General features: G+C 39.5%; 2 protein-coding genes across 3 annotated transcripts in view; both read left to right on the forward strand.

The window, feature by feature from the left end:
• The window catches only part of LOC119782812 (lissencephaly-1 homolog), a 37,727-nt gene extending 23,951 nt beyond the window's left edge, over window positions 1–13,776 (forward strand). For both annotated transcript variants that reach the window (XM_038283974.1, XM_038283975.1), the window contains exons 4-11: window positions 476–550; window positions 799–1,005; window positions 7,185–7,353; window positions 9,608–9,710; window positions 9,829–10,057; window positions 11,256–11,357; window positions 11,466–11,622; window positions 11,707–13,776. In XM_038283974.1, the coding sequence (XP_038139902.1) occupies window positions 476–550; window positions 799–1,005; window positions 7,185–7,353; window positions 9,608–9,710; window positions 9,829–10,057; window positions 11,256–11,357; window positions 11,466–11,622; window positions 11,707–11,780 (1,116 nt within the window). In that variant the 3' untranslated portion in view covers window positions 11,781–13,776. The remainder of the gene's footprint in view (window positions 1–475; window positions 551–798; window positions 1,006–7,184; window positions 7,354–9,607; window positions 9,711–9,828; window positions 10,058–11,255; window positions 11,358–11,465; window positions 11,623–11,706) is intronic.
• A 2,530-nt stretch (window positions 13,777–16,306) lies between these two features.
• Window positions 16,307–18,301, forward strand: part of mettl16 (methyltransferase like 16) — a 30,123-nt gene continuing 28,128 nt past the window's right edge. Inside the window, exon 1 of the mRNA XM_038283961.1 lies at window positions 16,307–16,454. Coding sequence (XP_038139889.1) covers window positions 16,327–16,454 — 128 coding nt within the window. The 5' untranslated portion in view covers window positions 16,307–16,326. The remainder of the gene's footprint in view (window positions 16,455–18,301) is intronic.

Genomic DNA, 18,301 nt, shown 5'->3' on the forward strand with positions numbered 1-18,301 from the left:
ATTAAAATTGTGATGGATACATGACTAAATGATTGATCGAAGCAATTCTGCAGTAATGAAATCTGATGTCAGTCATTGTGGCCGGCTCTAAGCCTGCAGGTTAAATCAGACTAGTCTGCCAGGACTGCCACAAGTTAACTTCTACCGCTTCCTCTGTGCCGGCTGTGTGGCAGTAAGCTGCCTAAGCCTTTCTGCAGGATTAGCCTGTGTAGGAAGGATTAGGACTGGTCCCTCTGTGTGCGTGTGTATACGTACAGTATGAGTGTGTGCGTGGTGTACAGTAGGTTGGTGGTGTCTGGAAGCCTTCCTAGGTCTGTGTGTGGTGTGTAAATAATTCCCTGTTCTTTCTTAGCATTGCTGCAGACCTCAGCATGCCACTCCAGTTGGCCCCCGTTCCTCAGGCCCAGCTGATTATGCTGAGCTCATGACTTTGATTGGCTTTCTTTGTGTCTGATATCCTCTTGTTACTTTACAGAATGAAGAACTGGATAAGAAGTATGCAGGCCTCTTGGAAAAAAAGTGGACCTCAGTCATCAGATTACAAAAGAAGGTTTGTGGGGTTTTTCCTCCTCAAAGAATGCTTCTGGGGATTACGGTCTTGTGAACAGTTCGTGACATTACAGCCGAATGCAGAAAGTAAAAAAAAATAAAAAAAATCGACAAAACAAGTTTTAAAAATACTTTGTTAGGTAAAAGCTGAAATCTGAACTTCATATCAAGTTGTGTAACCAAACATGTTTTCCCTCCTAAAGATATTTTTATCCTGTTTTGACCTCCCATGTTTTGGTCTGGTGTCAGGTGATGGAGCTTGAATCAAAACTGAATGAAGCTAAAGAAGAAATCGCCCTGGGCGGACCCGTCAGTCAGAAGCGTGACCCCAAAGAGTGGATCCCCCGTCCCCCTGAAAGATATGCGCTGAGCGGCCACCGCAATCCCGTCACCCGTGTCATCTTCCACCCGGTCTTCAGCGTCATGGTGTCGGCCTCTGAGGATGCAACAATAAAGGTCAGCGCTTCAGGAAGGAGGTTTTGTTGATGTTAGAGAGTTCTAAGTAGCAATATCCCTCATCAAGAGGGTTTTTTCCCCCACCAAGAATTAATGTTGGGTCACAGTCTGATAGATAAGCTAATTTAATTTAATCTGTAGATTTTTCTAGGATGTACATGGTGTTTGAATGCAGAATATTTCCCCCGGATTTCTTTTCAGTGAAAACCTTAAATTTTTCCATCATTTTCTGTCTGGTTTCCTTGACAGAAACACTTTTTTTTTTTTTTTTTTCCCTCTCCAACAACACAGGATAGCTATTATATGCTTCTCTATGAGGAGACTTCTTATCACAAGACTTTTAAACAGTCTTAGGAGACTATCAAACACACTCAAGTGTCTTATTTTCTAGGGGTGTAAATCACACCCATCATGGCGATTCGATTCAGTATCAATTTCCTGATCCAACGATTCGATTATTTTCGATACTCAAGAATACACCACGATACGATTCGATTAATTGGTTCATTTTTTTTTTTTTTTTTTTTTTTACCTTACAGGCTAGACAATGTTTCAAATTTGAAATAAATCAATGAAAGCTGTAATATCGTTATGCATTTTATTTGAGAAACAACCGCAAATAACAGAATTAGAAAAGTTGTACTCCAACCCCCCATGGAATCATCGGAGAACCACCAATGGAACCACCCATGGATTTATCGGGGAACCACCCATGGATTTATCTGGGAACCACCAAATGAATGATCGGGAACCCCAATGGAATCATCGGAGAAACACTGGGGAACCCCCCATGGAATCATCGGAGAAACACTGGGGAACCCCCCATGGAATCATCGGAGAAACACTGGGGAACCCCCCATGGAATCATCAGGGTACCCCCCATGGAATCATCAGGGAACCTTCAATGGAACCACCGGGAAACCCCCATGGAATCATTGAAGAACCACCCATGGAACCACCAAAGGAATGATCGGGGAACCCCCATGGAACCACTGGGGAACCCCCATGGAACCACTGGGGATCCCTCCATGGAACCACTGGGGATCCCTCCATGGAACCACTGGGGAACCCCCCATGGAACCACCAAAGGAATGATCGGGGAACCCCCATGGAACCACACATGGAACTAGGGGTGTAAATCACACCCATCATGGCGATTCGATTCAGTATCGATTTCCTGACCCAATGATTCGATTATTTTCGATACTCAAGAATACACCACGATACGATTCGATTCGATTAATTGGTTCTTCTTTTATTTGCGAAACAACCGCAAATGACAGAAGTAGAAAAGTTGCACTCCACCTATTCCTGTTAAAACCTCATTCAAAAGTCATAATACCCCTGCGTTATAGATTCCAAAATACCTTGCCTCCAGACGTCCCCGCCCCCTCCACAGACGCTCAGCTGCACCTCTACCAAATTGTAGCTGACCGCAGACAGTGCCGCAGACAGGAGGCTGGCTTGTTTTTTTTTTATGACCGAAATTGCAGAAAACAACTCGTGAAGTATGACCTGATAGAAGAGCGAGGTGGGCAAGAATGCTTGGCCCTCATGTCCTTCCGTCATCGGACTAAACTCGCCCCCACTTCCTCACCAACTCGGCCATATTTAGACCCACAGTGTGTAGCACGACCACGCTTCAATATTGAGCATAAATCAAAAATGTCTGTGTCAAGCTCACGGCAACAAACTGCTGTAAGAGTATACCCAGGAAGCGAGGTAAATGGGCAAAATAGGTTTAGCGCCACCGCAGCATTGGAGGGAGAATTACGTCCAGGGGCAAGTGGATAAAAATAGACCAGAGGTAAAAAAAATACATGAATCGATACTCTTGCGGACGTATCGATGCATCAGATCGTCGGCTGTTGGATTGATGCATCGATACAAAACGATTATTATTTAAACCCCTATTATTTTCACAATATCATTCAAAATTAGTCTTCGGAAATCTTTTTCCTTTAGTGACTTTATCATTTGATATCTCAGGTTTGAAAGCTGATGTTCTGAAAACCTGTGGCTCATTCCTACAGCTTTAGTCCCTAATGGACTAGGCTAATTCTGTCATATTTCACTGAGCTTTAGTTGATCTTGAGCATCAGAACAGCTGAAGCAGCTCTTCATAAACTGAGCTATTTGCTCTGAAGTTCTTAAAATATAATATGTTCAGTTGCTGAGTTCAAACGCACAGGGAAAGCTGTATGAACCTTTAGCAGGTCACATGACAGAAAAGACAGTGGAGCAGCCAATCTTTCTATTGACAGGAAGAATCATGCTCCCTAAAAACAGGGTGGCATCTTTTTACAGCCAATAGAGAAACCGCAGTTATGGGATGTCAACTGTGATCATGGCTGCCAATCATTTTAGAAAGCCTTGTTTCTTGGGATTGGATCAGGACATTTCTAATAATAGACATCTTCCTTTGCTAAGAACTCTGAAGAAACAAAGAATAGTTTCCCAGCTAATGGGGATCAGGGCTGTGTAAAGACAAAATGCTCTTTCAGGTTGTTATAAATCTTCTCATTGATGTCACAATCATATTAAATGGTTATTTTCTTCAGTTATGGTGATTTTCATTTAAAACCATTTGGTTTCACTGCATAACAATGGCATTTCCATTTGAGCTGGAAGTAAAAATAAAAACCTCCTGGAGGAGATTTTTAAAATTTTTTTTATATTTTACTCCAACAGTTTTCTGCTCTAATTCGATGGGTTAAAAGCGTTCCATCTGTCACCACTAATTAGGGATGCACCTATCCACTTTTTTCACCTCCGATACGATACTGATATTTGAAGTTTGATTTCGGCCGATATCGTTACCAAAAACAGCACCAAAATATTACCTAAAAAATGGTTTTTTGTGATAAAATATATATGATTTGACTTCCCTTTTCTTTAAAACAAAAATAGGAAGCAACCCCAATATAAATGTTATGACTCGTTTATTTAACAACTGTGCACAAAATTTCACCTTATTCCTTTGCTTCCATCAAAGTTAGCTGCTTCCCGCTGCTTCCTTCTTGTTTACCCAGTCCGGTAATCTCAGCATGTTCCTTGTCATGAAATTTCTGAAGGTGTTTCATTAAATTGGTGGTGTTATAGTTTAAAGATTTAACACCGCCCCTCGTAACATTTCTCCCACAAATATTGCACATAGCCATTGGGGTTAGTAGGCTGACAGTGCGTGAAAAAACCTCCACACTGCAGATATTTTCGCTCACTCCATCATAAACAATATGGCCGTGTTGTGTTGTTGCGCTTCCGTATGATGGCAAAGCATAACATAGTTAGGGCCCTATAAAATCCGTTTTATTTCATTTTTTGCCAAATTCCGTTTTTTTCCGTTTTAATTTTTGAAAATTCCTTTTTTTCCGTTTTATATATGTATTTTTGCGCTTCCAATCAATGGAATGTTGACAAAACTTGCAAAACAATAGTTCACCTGACACGTAAAAGTCACGAGGGAACTGCTGGGCTCTGTACTCAGGGCTTAGCGTCGTGTTTCTCAACAAGTCTTTGTTGTAAACTTGTGGTTTATGTGGTAAATTGTTAGAGGAACTATATATTTCTAAGATAATGGAAAAATGCCTACGAACATTGAATTTATTTTCTCATGGCAGTTCTTCTGTTCATGTTCCTTCTAAAGGATGCAACACATTTAAACAGGAGGACTTGTTTATATGCCTTCCTTTCCCAGCTCATGTTTTAAGGTTGATGTTTGCAATAGAGCAGGTTTCTAAACTCATTATTTTGCATGTGATTTTAGAATAATTCTTATCCCATTTCTCCACTGAAGCTGATGTTAAAGCAAACATTAAAACATTTTAGCCACTTAGTTAAAGTTGCTAGTTTCTTCTTTTGTTTATCCATGCACTACATTCCCTTCAACCTTTTCTCCCCTGCTCTAACTCTCTTTAACATACGCCCTGAATCCATGGTATCTCTCTGTTTCATCTAGATTCTATATATAAATCCTTCAACTTGCCTCTAGGCAGCCATTGCTGCAGCTTCTCTGCACAACCTCAATGCTCAGCTGAGCTGTTTGTTTTGCATGTATTATTTATGAGACCATAATAGACACTTGTATGTTTCCTTCTAGGCTACACCCAAAACAGCAGGGATCCTTCCATCCATGTTTTGGTACAGTGATCTGTTTTCAGCTGTTCCTCTCAGCATCTTGTCTCATTTACCTTCCACTTAAACCATTAACCCTCCCACCATGACTAGCCACCTTCAGCTGAACATCCCACAGGATTCATAATTATAAATTCAGCCCCGCTTCTCTGCTCATCTGTCACCTGACTGTTGTCCCACTTTTCTGCTTTAGAGCTCGATTACATTTTGAGGCACAGGCTGAACTTGCGCTGCTCACTTAGAAAAAGCCTTTTGGGCTAAAAACTATCTGTTAAAAATGCTCTTTTCTGAGAGCAAGAATTAAAGGGATCTGTAACCTCGGCAGGTAATGGGCAGAGCTGCAAATATAAATGCATGAATATTATGTTTTTTTATCAACTTACTATTATTAAGCAGGAAAATCCCCTGAGCTCACACCATTACCAATGTACAGCCAAGATAGCAATGTTGGTCATTTACATCTTAAAAATATTCATAAAAATATTCATACCACTTAAATGTTTTTGTACTTTGTGTGTTTCCATAATGAGAAGAACCTCCACACCGCAGATATTTTCGCTCGCTCCTTCATAAACAATATGGCCGTGTTGTGTTGTTGCACTGCCGTATGATGGCAGAGCATAACATAGAGTTAAAATGAATAGATCGGCCCCTATATCGAGTATCAAGTCAATTGTCACCGATCTAGCTTTACTTCTTTATATCTGGACCGATACCGATTAATACGCAGAGCTGCAAATATCAAAGCATAAATATCATGTTTTTTATTAACTTACTATAATTAAGCAGGAAAATCCCCTGAACTCACACCATTACCAATGTACAGCCAAGATAGCAATGTTGGTCATTTACATCTTAAAGCGGCTTCTAAAAATATTCATAAAAATATTGATACCACTTAAATGTTTTTGTACTTTGTCTGTTTCCATAATGAGAAGAACCTCCACACCGCAGATATTTTCGCTTGCTCCATCATAAACAATATGGCCGTGTTGTGTTGTTGCACTGCCGTATGATGGATGCAAAATTATGATTGGGTCATTATGTTTAAGAGTTTTAAAATCTGAAGAGTGTTATTTGATACCACTGTTCTCAGTATAAATACTAAAAACCAAGGAACACGCCTGAAGTTGTAGAGCAGTTTAAAGTAGGGTCAGGTTATAGAAATATATCTTTAGCTTAGGTGATGGAAATAAGACATTTTTGATAGCATTTCTGACATTTGTTTATGTTAATTGATTAGGCAGGGGGGGAAAAAATGATAAACCAGGTTTTGTGTTAAAGAAGCTGTAGATTTTATTTTTAAGCCTCATCTTCCAGCTTGAAATTAGGTTTTAATTTTCATTGGGGAAAAAAAGTAATGAAGGCCAATTGAACGTGTGTTTAGATTCATCAGGTGTTCTAAAAGGCGGAGAATAAACCTTGTTTAAGTTCCCTAGAAAATTATCTTATAACCGCTATTTATGTTAAACATAAAAACTTTTTACACTCTCTAAATATGTTATTTAGGACATTTGCTTTACCAGCAGAGCTTTAGTAGTTCAGAAGCTGGTGGTGAATAATTAATGTGCTCTAAACACACATATTCCCCCTCTGCACTTTGCACCTCCTGGCCATCTGTAGTTTCCTTTAGAGCCATGAAGGAGGAGGGGGGCTGCATCTCTTGTCACCGTCTGCCCAAAATTCCCCTCACCCCAAGAGAGGGACCCGAGGAAGGTTTATCCTTCTGCGACAAACAGTCTGTCTGCACAAAGCCAGAGAATCAACAGCTATCCCAGGCTTACAACTGTTCACACCATATTCTGTCTCCACTCCAGTTGGCCGTGCTGGGCACAAAAACTGTCTGCTTTTTTTTATTAGGCCCTCTTTAGTAAAAGCAAGCACTTTTTTTTTTTTTTGCCCAAAACATGGGTAAAATAAATGATTTATTCCCATTTAAACCTCTCTGTACTGGTGAACTACGGTGCACTAGAGGCTGTCAGACAAGTTGTGATTGTGGTCAGTGTTTGTGAAATTCAATGAGAGTTTCTAAACTGTGTGCTCAGGTGTGGGACTATGAGACAGGAGACTTTGAACGCACACTGAAAGGCCACACAGATTCAGTGCAGGACATCTCGTTTGACCAGACTGGCAAGCTGCTGGCATCCTGCTCTGCAGATATGACCATCAAACTGTGGGACTTCCAAGGCTTTGAGTGCATCAGGACCATGCATGGTGAGTGGATAAAGGAGTGTTTTCAGGTCTCACTGCACACATCGATATGGTTTCCAGGTCACTGCTGACTTGATGTTGTTTGACTTGTACATACATGGTGTTCAGGTGGAACAAATGCTGTTTGTTGTCACTTCAAATAAAGATGACATTATCAACAGACTCCACCCAAAGCTGTGTTGAGCCTCCAAACCACTGTATTTACCTTTTTATTAGATTGATACCTGCCGTTCTGCTGATCAGCGGTGATTTTCCTCCTTCCATCTATTACCTTCCTATTATCTGAGATTGGGTTGCAGGGGCAAAAGACAACCCTTTCTCTGATGTTCTCCAGCTACTTATGAGGGATGTCAAGGAGATTTCCCAGACTGGACTGACATATGTTGTTCCTCCAGCGAGCTACTGTTTCCTTGTACTGGGAAGGGCTCAGAAAATCACTCAAAAATGAGGTGCCCTGGAGAATTTCCACCATCTTCTGTTGTTTTTTTTATTTTTTGGCCTTGCAAAACAAAGTCTAAATAGCTACAAGCTCTTTACATCAAAGGTTTGGGGAAAGCCAACCCCCCAATTCACAGCACTGAGTGCTGCTTCCATCTCCCTACAATGTAGGACACTACCACATAATACACACTATTGATTGCATCTTTTTGCATGCGTGTACCTACTCAAATGTAAAGTTCCTCTCGAATATTCTCTGAGGTTCCAATTTAAAGAATTAGCTTTGTAGCTTCATTCTATTTCCAGCTAATCATCAGGTTTTCCAACATTTGTTATTACTTCCACGACACAACTGACCATCTAAAGACGGACATTATACACTGACAGGATACATCTATCTAGTCAGTGAATAATGCCTGTCTTTAAATTTTACAGATATCCATGGTTAAAAGCAGTGCAAACTGCAATTTGGCGAATCTCACACCAACCCACCTTTCCTCAGGATGTCTGATGGAAAATGCAGCAAGCCAAAGTGAGACGTAATTGTTAGCATGGTTATTTTATATGGGAAATATTAGTATGTATCTTTGCTGGTTTGCTTTTTGAAAACACAGGAAATGAGGGATATCTCTGTGCCTTACAGAGACATGTTTTGCAGTCATGCAAATAGCAAATCATCAAAAGGATAACATGGCGATGAAGTCCTGGTTTAAAAAAAAAAAAAAAAAAAAGATGCTATAACATACATTTTTTTTTAGTAAAAAAAACAACGAATGTGACAAAAAAAATTTTTCATAGCTTTAGTGATGCCCTGCTCTCCCTGGCACCATTGGTGGGAAAACTATGTATTGCCAATACTGTTTTATAAAAATATGTTTACACTTCTACATATGAGGATCCACAATAATGCTGCTACTAAAGCAGTTTAGAGTTTTTTTGAAGACTAATCTCCCCTGATCCGACTCCACACACTATGAAATTACTACTTTAAATGGATCCTTGAGCACACTTCAGCTGTTAAACATCCTAATAGCTGCAGTGTAGTTTGCATAGGAATCACTTTGCCCATTAATAAAATGGCCTGTGAAGAACATGTGTGAATATTAATGAATTAAACATTTCCTGATGTTATGGTGGGATTGCAAATCCCATATTTTGTGCAAGCCAGCTGCAGGTTAACATGATAAAGGAAGGTGTGGCCCACTTTACATATTGATTCTGTAAATAGCACAACTAATTTACATATATTACATATACATTTTAAGATAAAATACATATACATGTATTTTATCTTAAAATAGTTAAATAGCAATAGTATCTTAGCATTCTGGGTGGATTTATTCCTTAAAAACTACCATTTAAAAAAAAAAAAAGAAAAAAAAGGCCAACCTTTGAAGTAGATTAGTGCTTATTTGGACAGCAGTGTAATTATCCTCTTCAGCACCACGTTGCAGTTTTTCAGAGCTGCCCCTTTGTTATCTCAGTCTCATGGCATGTGTGAGCACATGGACATACGCACACGTTTGAGCTGGCCTTTGAGGACATACTTACTGTCTTCCTCATCAGTTTAGCAGCTTAAACATGTCCCAGTGTCTAGTTAATTAGGCATCTCTTATTCTCCCTGGACGAAAAAAAATCCAACCCCGCAAATTGACTGCCTGGCCAATCATTTAATTGGCCAATTACAACCACCCCAATTTCTTTTTCACTATTGAAGATGAAGCTGAAGAAGATATTTTTTAGCTAATGTTTTACATGCTTAAAAGCTTTCGTTTCTTACCAAGAAATTATAATATTTTTTTTTCTTCTTTTTTTATAGGCCATGACCACAATGTTTCATCTGTAGCCATCATGCCCAATGGAGATCACATTGTTTCTGCCTCGAGGGACAAAACCATTAAAATGTGGGAGGTGGCAACTGGGTACGAAAAAAAACATCAATCTTTAATCCACAAACACCTTTACTTTGGTTCCAGGTCGAGTTTTTAGTTTTCAGGATCCATTTTGATGTTCTAATGTGAATAATTTCCTCTCCAATAGCTACTGTGTGAAGACCTTTACGGGCCACAGGGAGTGGGTTCGTATGGTGCGCCCCAACCAGGACGGCACGCTGATCGCCAGCTGCTCCAACGACCAGACCGTCCGTGTGTGGGTCGTGGCCAACAAAGAATGCAAGGCCGAGCTGCGGGAGCACGAACACGTGGTGGAGTGCATCTCATGGGCTCCAGAGAGCGCACATCCCACCATCCTAGACGCCACAGGCTCCGAGGTTAGAGCAGGTCGCCGTTGTTGAAAATGAACCTGTCCTCCGCTGGACAGGACAGAATGTCTGAGATCTGCTCACGTTGCATTTAATGGCGTAAATACTCGTCAGGCGGTGGAAGAGGAGACAAAGAGGCCAGTGTGAGATTTTTTGGCTTTAAATTTGTGCTGCTGGTAACACATTTGCAAAATGCGTTAACCAGATAAGCCAATAATCATTCAGTGATAAATAGGCGGAGATATCAAGCAATCTTTATCCAACCATGTGCTCCAATCATCTCCCAAAGGATAGCTGATAGCTCCTTCAGTTAAAGCAGATCTAAGAGGTAAACTCATGATTGAGAGTCATACTATCACCTTCAATCAGCGTTCTTCCCCTGCAATTCTGCCATGTCATCAGATCTTATATAGCGTCACCACTGATGCTAATAGCATGAAGCAGCAGCTGGAAATGAAGACTAAGGACAAACGGGTTGAGGGAACCACATGGCCTGCAGACAGATCAGGCTCCCCATCATGTCTTGTGATCTGCGCTGTGTCCAATTTGTAACCTTGATAGATTTAAATAGGACTTAGCTTGCAGCAGTTGTTCCAGACTAACGTGCTCTCTTACATTGAAGATGTTTTAAAATGTTTTTTTCTTGTAATACATCAGGGGAAATGGAGCGATAGATCTGATTGTAGATAGACCCAACACTAAAAGCCTTTTTTATGGTGAACAAAGTCGCTTCTAGATTTGGTCTTATTATTGTATTTTTTAGCCTGATGTGTTTTTTTTCTTTTTTTTAGAAACACTTTTAACTTCAAAGTAACAGCTGCTCTTCTTTTGGGGTCTGTCTGTGTTTCAAAAGATGCAGAAATTGCATTTTCCTCTATGCAACTTGGCTCAATATGACTGGAGAGAGCGACAATACACAGCAGTTTTTAAGCATTAGCTGCAGATTTTCTATGAACTTTAAGTCTGGGATTAAATTGAACCATTCTTACATCAGGTTCAAAGGAAAACCTACCCCTCAGCATCATGCTACCATCGCAATGCTTCACCATGCTCTTTTCCCTCCACTATCAGCATATTTGATGCTGCTCAATAGATTCAGTTTGTTTTCTTAAACCATGTATTAGTTGGAAAAAGCTTCCTTTCAGTCAGAATAACAAACCAGATGTGATGTTTTTTTGTTTTCTTCTTTCATTTCGGTTTTTCATAGTCCAAGAAGAGTGGGAAGCCCGGGCCCTTCCTGCTGTCTGGCTCCAGGGACAAAACCATAAAGATGTGGGATGTAAGCACTGGGATGTGCCTTATGACACTGGTAAGGATCCTCTCTCTGTAACTGTATAATGCCCATTGGTAAACAGTTTTTCTTCACAAAGTGCATTGTTTTCCATCTGGAGTGAAATCAGCATTTTCCGTCTCTCAGGTTGGACATGATAACTGGGTGCGCGGCATCCTCTTCCATCCCGGAGGCAAGTTTATTGTGAGCTGTGCTGATGATAAGACCTTAAGGATCTGGGACTACAAGAACAAGCGCTGCATGAAGACCCTGAGTGCCCACGAACACTTTGTTACCTCTCTGGGTAAGCTGCCCTTTAGTCAGACGAACCTTTAAACCTTTAAATTGTTTGTGTGCATCATCAATGTTGTTACTTTTTGTTTTCCAGATTTCCACAAGGCTGCTCCCTTCGTGGTCACTGGCAGCGTAGATCAAACAGTAAAAGTCTGGGAGTGTCGTTGATTTGGACCTGGGAGGACTGGACCACACCCCTCCCCAATCCCCCTACCCCCAAACCCCTCACCCGCACATCTTCACCTCCCTCCGGCTGCACTGGTCATCTACCCTTAGCGCTCTCTGGTCCGATAACTTTTTGTCCTTCCGTGTAAATTATTCCTGGATGTAGATCGAGCTAATAAATGTTACACAAAAAAAAGGTATTCTTGCATGGTAATCCAAAATTGTATACTGTAAATTTACATAACGTTGTCTAGAAGTACCATAGGTTTTAACGCAGGGCTGAGCGTTTGTTCCTGCAGCCCTCCCGACCAGCTGAAGGCAGATGGTGTTTAAAACAAAACAACAATAAAAAGTAGGGCACTAAAAAGCGATAATTTAAGAGACGACAGTGTCTTTGTGTAAGATTTATTTTGTCTATTTTTTTCTTCTTCTGTTTTTCATCTCCTTTAAAGTTGTAGTCTGTTGGTGCCTAGCTGGCTTTGAGAAATGAGGCAATGAGATGTCTGTGGGGGCGTTGTTGACCTAATCTGTAGCTTTATAGCATCTCTTCTCAAGTGCATACCATTTCTCTTCATGTGGCGCTAGGTCAAATTTTAACAGCTGTGTGTATATATATATATATATTATATATATAAATATATGCGTTTGTTTCATACTGTCCTTGGACCTGGGGGCTCTAACAGCTTTTTACTCTTAGGTGGACCACATAAATCGCTGCTGGGATTAATATTAATAATCTGTGGCTTCTTTAGTTGTTGAGCAAAGCTTTTGAGTATTTTGGCTCAGTGCAGCACTTGAGCTCAAAGGTAACACCTTGAGGATGAGGGTTTGCTCGCCTTTGTTGCCTGTTTTGAGCTGAGTTTAATAATTTTCTTCCTTTTTTTGTTTTTTAAACCACTCAGAGGAGTCGGTCGGTGCGATGCAGGAAAAGTATGTAAAGGTGCTCAGCTGCCCCATGATGCCACTAGAGGATATAAACGCAAAACCGACACAAATCTAGAGATAAACAAAGACATAAAGACTGATGAATAGCTTAGCCCCCTGTTTCTCATATGAGAGTTTGATATGAAATCTCAAATTCATGGGGAAATTTAGCTTGTTCATATGAGTTTGGCAGACATGTTTGCTTTGTTTTCTTTGGCAGAGCAATGAGACGTGAAAGAGCTCTGCAGATAAATCCCCTAAGACCTATCTTTCCTTAAACCTTCACAGACTGAAAGAGCAACCATTCCTCTTACTGTTGGATAATAAAACAACTCTGAAATCTTCTTCCCCAACTCTGTCCTCTTAAGATGTTTCATGACAATGGAAGATTAAAGACTTTGAAACAAGCATAACTCTAGTTTTTGGTAAACCTGTCCATTCCATCTCTGTTCCTCTCCTAATAATCGAGCCACCGCTCTGAACTTCCTGCTACTTTTGGCGAGTTTCCCTCTCTGTCTGTGTGCTGGATGTGTTGATCTCTTGCCGAGTCCTCGCTGAAGTGGCCGATGTGAGCCTTATGTGACCTGTCCATGTAGCGCCGCAGCATGCGAAACCTGCATCCGGAGGCAGAGCTGTCTGAACAGATGCTTCACAGACCAAATGATTGATCCATATAGTAACTTGATGAAGTGTGCTGATTTTCCCCTTTTTTTGGCACATTTTCCAAACCGCTACTTTTTTAAAATGACCAGCTTGTTGGGTTCAGACAGCTCTGTTTGGTTTGTAGAGAGGCTGGTTTGTTGTGTGTGATGCTTTTTTTTTTTTTTTTTTTTCTCCCTTGTATGCAGCTGGATTGTGGCAGACTTAGGAGGCAAATGTCTCTTTCAGGGAATTTTACCCTTGATGCTCTCTTGGAAAATCCTAATTATTTTTCCCCCCTCTAAGCCGTTTTCTTTTAAATGTTTGTGAAGAATAAAACAGTTGAGGTTTGTTGTTCCAATTGGCCATTGTGTTAAGTTGTCGACCTAAAGCCAAAAATTTACAATTTTGTTCTGTACTATCTGGTCAACCTGAGAAGAAATTAGCCTCATTCTTGTCCTGGCCCTTTGAAAATAGGACCTCTCCTCAAGATCATGCTATAATATCCCAGACCTTCCCTTAAAAGCTGGAAAATGTGTCTCCCTTCCTTGTTATTTATTCAAGGAAGTTGGTCTTTAGAGGTCTGGATGATGTTTGCTTCTATCAGTAGGAAAAGAACTTCGAAAACAGCTGCTGCTTTTTTTAGCGTAAACGTAAAAGAAAATCTAGTTTTGCCATCTGCAGGTCCCAAGCAATCCCTGTGCTGCATTTGCTGGTGAGAAGGGACCCATGATGAGGATTTAAAATCCAGTGCCTCTTTTCCACCAGCATCCAGTCCCTTTGTCCTCTGTGAGCTGCCTGCCGAAACACATCTGAGGGCTTCAGACTGCACAATAAGCTCCTTAGAGGAGAGCTCTTGTTTTGTTTTTTTGTTGTTTTTTTTGCCACTATGGTCTCACTCTTCACACAGCAAACTGTTAACAATATACCTGGATGTCATTGTTTGCAAAATAATAATAAAAATGGAAAACTTCCCCTCGTGTCCTGCTTTTTTCCCCTTTTTTTGGGGGGGGGGATTTTGATAATTGAGGTGTGTTCAAGGTAAAAATGAGTTAATGAAAAGACATGAAGATCTGATCATGCGGAGCTCTTTAATCATTGTTTTTAGGAAAGGAATTTAACTGGACTTTCTAAATAGTGAAGTTGGTTCCTATTCTTGTATCCCTTGAATAAATGTTAAGAAATTCTCAGAGAAAACGAATGTCATCTTTTATTCAATGACCCTTTGAATAATTAAAAATCTGTAGCTTTAATTGTAAGAAAAGGTTTCAAAGGAGGAAAAGGCGATGGTAGATTCACCAGCTTTGCAGCTTTAAGACCTGCCTTCCCTGGAGGCAAACTAACGATTTTATTGAGTAAATTTGATCATCAATTAAAAGCAAGAATGAAGTGTAGATCATGAATTAAAATGACTCAAAGCTATTAGCTGAATGCTAATGATATGAAAAGAAAAATAGGTTAAATTAAGTTCAATAATGGCCTAGATAGTCCTGAATTTAAACTGTGTGAGATGTTGAAAACCCATAAGAATGATTATAGACGCCAAACAGTTGAAGAATGCTGCTCTAAGTTACCTCTGATCTTTATTACAGGAGAAAAGATACATTTAAGAGCTCATTTTATTCTTACCTGCACAATGGATGCTAATAAAATGTTAAGATGTGTGAAAATGGGGAGATTAACTGTTAACTTATGATTTGGAGTATCCGAAATATCAAAATAAATATTACAATTTCATAAAAAGTTATAAAGGAGTGTTTGTCTTTTACAGGAATTTGTTATGAGATTTTATACATTATTACCTTTTTTAATTTAGGGTTGGTCAAATGAAGATAATGCAAATTTAACGAAAAGAATTCAAAGAATATATAAATCTAACATTAATACAGAGCCTTGCAAATGTATTTACACTCTTTTGAATCTTCCACATATTGCAGCGGAAACCTTAATCTGTTTAGGACCAACACAAAATTATGGGAATTATTTGGAAAGAATGCCATGTATTTGTACGGAAGAGGATTAGGGCCACTGAAAAAACAAAAAAAGTTAACTGATTTTTTTTATTTTATTTCAGTATGATAGAAGAAAAAATTTAAAATCCTGAGATTAAAGTCAGACTTCTGAGAAAAAATTCAGAAGTCTGACTTTAATTGCATAATTCTTACTTTAATCTCAGAATGTGGAGATTAAAGCCAGAATTCTGAGATCAAAGTCAGAATTTTGAGAAAAAAGTCAGAATTCTGAGAAAAAAGTCAGACTTTTGAGTTTAATCTCAAAAGTCTGACTTTTTTCTCAGAATTCTGACTTTAATCTCAGAATTCTGAATTTTTTTTCCCATCATTAAACTGAAATAATTTAAAATTCAGTATTTTTTCAGTGGCCCTAATCCTCTTCTGTATATTTGCTTCAAAACATTGCTTAAAATAAATGCACTGAATCAAACATCCAGATCTTTAGGGATAGTTTTATACCATGTTTAAAATAAAATTCTCATAATTAAAACGCCTAAAAGAAATAAAAAAATGTAAAAAGTAGAGGGTTTTTTTTTTATGACGTCAACGCGCAGTAGCGTGAGATGATGACGTAGAAGGCGACCCGGAAAAGGGAAATCGTTTGCACAACGTGAGAAGTGTAGTTGTTGCATCCTCTTTTATATTAACGCCAGAGTTAAAATACTATTAATAAGAAGATTAAGCTACTGCACATCCAGATAGGCAGAGGTACGGAGCCAACAGTAGGTGATAAACAAGCCTCTTGTTCTATCCTTTTTCTACTGCACCTATATCTGCTCTCTTATTTTTATCTGGTATTTTCTGTCAGTTTTATTCAGTAGTAGTGAACACGTTTTATATGGATTATACTTTATATTAGTCAACGCTATGGACAGCTTTCACAGAACACGACATTGTGCATTGATGAAATAGTGTACGGTCTGCTTTACTAACGTTGTTTTATGTGTTGTTGTTGAAAACCAGGATTTGTCCTCATGGCTCTAAATAAATCAATGCATCCTCGGAACCGGTATAAGGACAAACCTCCAGACTTCGCCTACTTGGCCTCTAAATACCCGGACTTCCAGCAGCATGTCCACACCAGCCTCACAGGAAGACCCATGTAAGAGGTTTGAATAGAAATGTAGTGAAGGTCCAAATGTTTGCAGATTTAGATGCGTTTTTCTATTCAGTTCAGTTATTTATTATGTGCAAATTCACAACACATGTTATCTCAAGCAGCTTTGGTTAAAAGTTTTTATCTAAAGAAAACCAGCTGATTGCATCAGCTCATTGACTCTACAGCAATCCCTCACACTGAGCATGCATGCAGAGACAGTGGAGAGGAAAAACTCCCTTTTAACAGGTAGAAACCTGCAGAACCAGACTCGGCCATCAGCCGCGGCCGACTGAGGTTTAAGGAGAAAGAGCAAGACGCGCAGAACAAACATAGAAGCAAACATCCATAAACAGATTTAATGGTAGAAAAGGTAAATATAAATTAACTCTGCAGGTGGCTGTGTCTAGGAAAGGACACATTACTCATCATAACAAAAATTAATTTAAAGTTCTTGTAACAATGATGGACGTGTCTGAGCGTGGAGCTAAACATTTGTTTATTTAACATTTGTAGTGCCAGGTTCCAGTTTGAGGATCGTTTGTGACGCCCAAGATATGGATTAGTTCAAAACTGATATGGGTGTTTATCTTTTGACTTATTAAGACACCTGGGGAGAAAACAGAGGAGCTAGAATCAATGATAATAGATATTGGATCTTGTGTATAGATAAAGTTTATCAATTTGGTTGTTTTTTACTCCTCATACGCTTTAGAATATTTTTTTTTTCTGTTTTTTTAAAGGATGTGTAAATTATTGACAAAATAATATTTAAAATAGCCAGATATAATTCTGATTAATATTGAAAGCTTGTAGCAACAGTGGAGAGAAAAAACTCCCTTTTAACAGGAAGCAACCTCCAGCAGAACCAGACTCAGTGTGAGCGGCCATCTGCCAAGACCGAATGAGTATTCTTATGTTTCCAACTTTTCAAGAAACAAGATTTAAGTAAAAAAAAAAAAAAAGATACAGCTCTTGTTGATGCTCCGGTGCCCGAAGGTGTGACTTTAACCTGGCCTCTAGATTACTATGGGAAGCACTTGTGTTTTAGAAAAACTGATCAAGTTTGATTCATCACGTTTCCATGCAAAACACGTCTTTCCAATGGTAAAAACAGGCAGTATTACCTTTGATTCTGATGAATTTAATAAAAAATGCCTCAACTGGAATCCAGATGCAATATTTGGGATCTAAAGGATCTCCTTAAAAACAAAGCTGAGCTCTCATTATTACACATCATTAATCTGGGACCAGTCCATTTGAATTTCTTTGGTTAAAGGAGGCCCATTTCGCAGCATTTCTAGGTTGTTTGGTGAAGTGACACCTGGTGTCTGTTTACCAAAGATTTATTTTAGGCAATCATTGAAACAAATGAAAATGCAGCAGGCGCCATAATAAAGAACAGCAATTTATGCTTTTGATGCTTTTGCTGTTCCCGTTTTTAAAAGATAATAATCCTGACCTCTGACCAAAGGGTTGTGATGGCAGCAGGTACCCATATGTCCTCCTGTGTTGCCATGTTTATTTTGTTATGGCTGTGGGTGCTCACCTGTGCTCAGCCCCTGTTGTGAACCTGTTTGTCCTGCATGTGTGTTGCCAGCCGTGGGCATGCTGAAAAACATTACTCCATGTGCTTCTCTGACAGGTGCTAATTAACATTTGATGGTGCTGCCATGTCTGCCTTGTTTGAAAACTGAGATTAGACAGCTGAAGAACTTTCCTTTCATTTTGGAGTGAGAGCTTTCAGAGCAGAGACACATGGGATTAGTCCTGCACAGGCTTTTAGCTAGGAATATTTCATAGGGTGTGCACCTTTGTGTATCACATCTTCAGGCTTTGTGCGGCGTAGGGGG

The sequence above is a fragment of the Cyprinodon tularosa genome, unplaced genomic scaffold (genome assembly GCF_016077235.1).
Source record: "Cyprinodon tularosa strain WSP-4 unplaced genomic scaffold, ASM1607723v1 ctg198, whole genome shotgun sequence".
Classification (NCBI taxonomy): domain Eukaryota; kingdom Metazoa; phylum Chordata; class Actinopteri; order Cyprinodontiformes; family Cyprinodontidae; genus Cyprinodon; species Cyprinodon tularosa.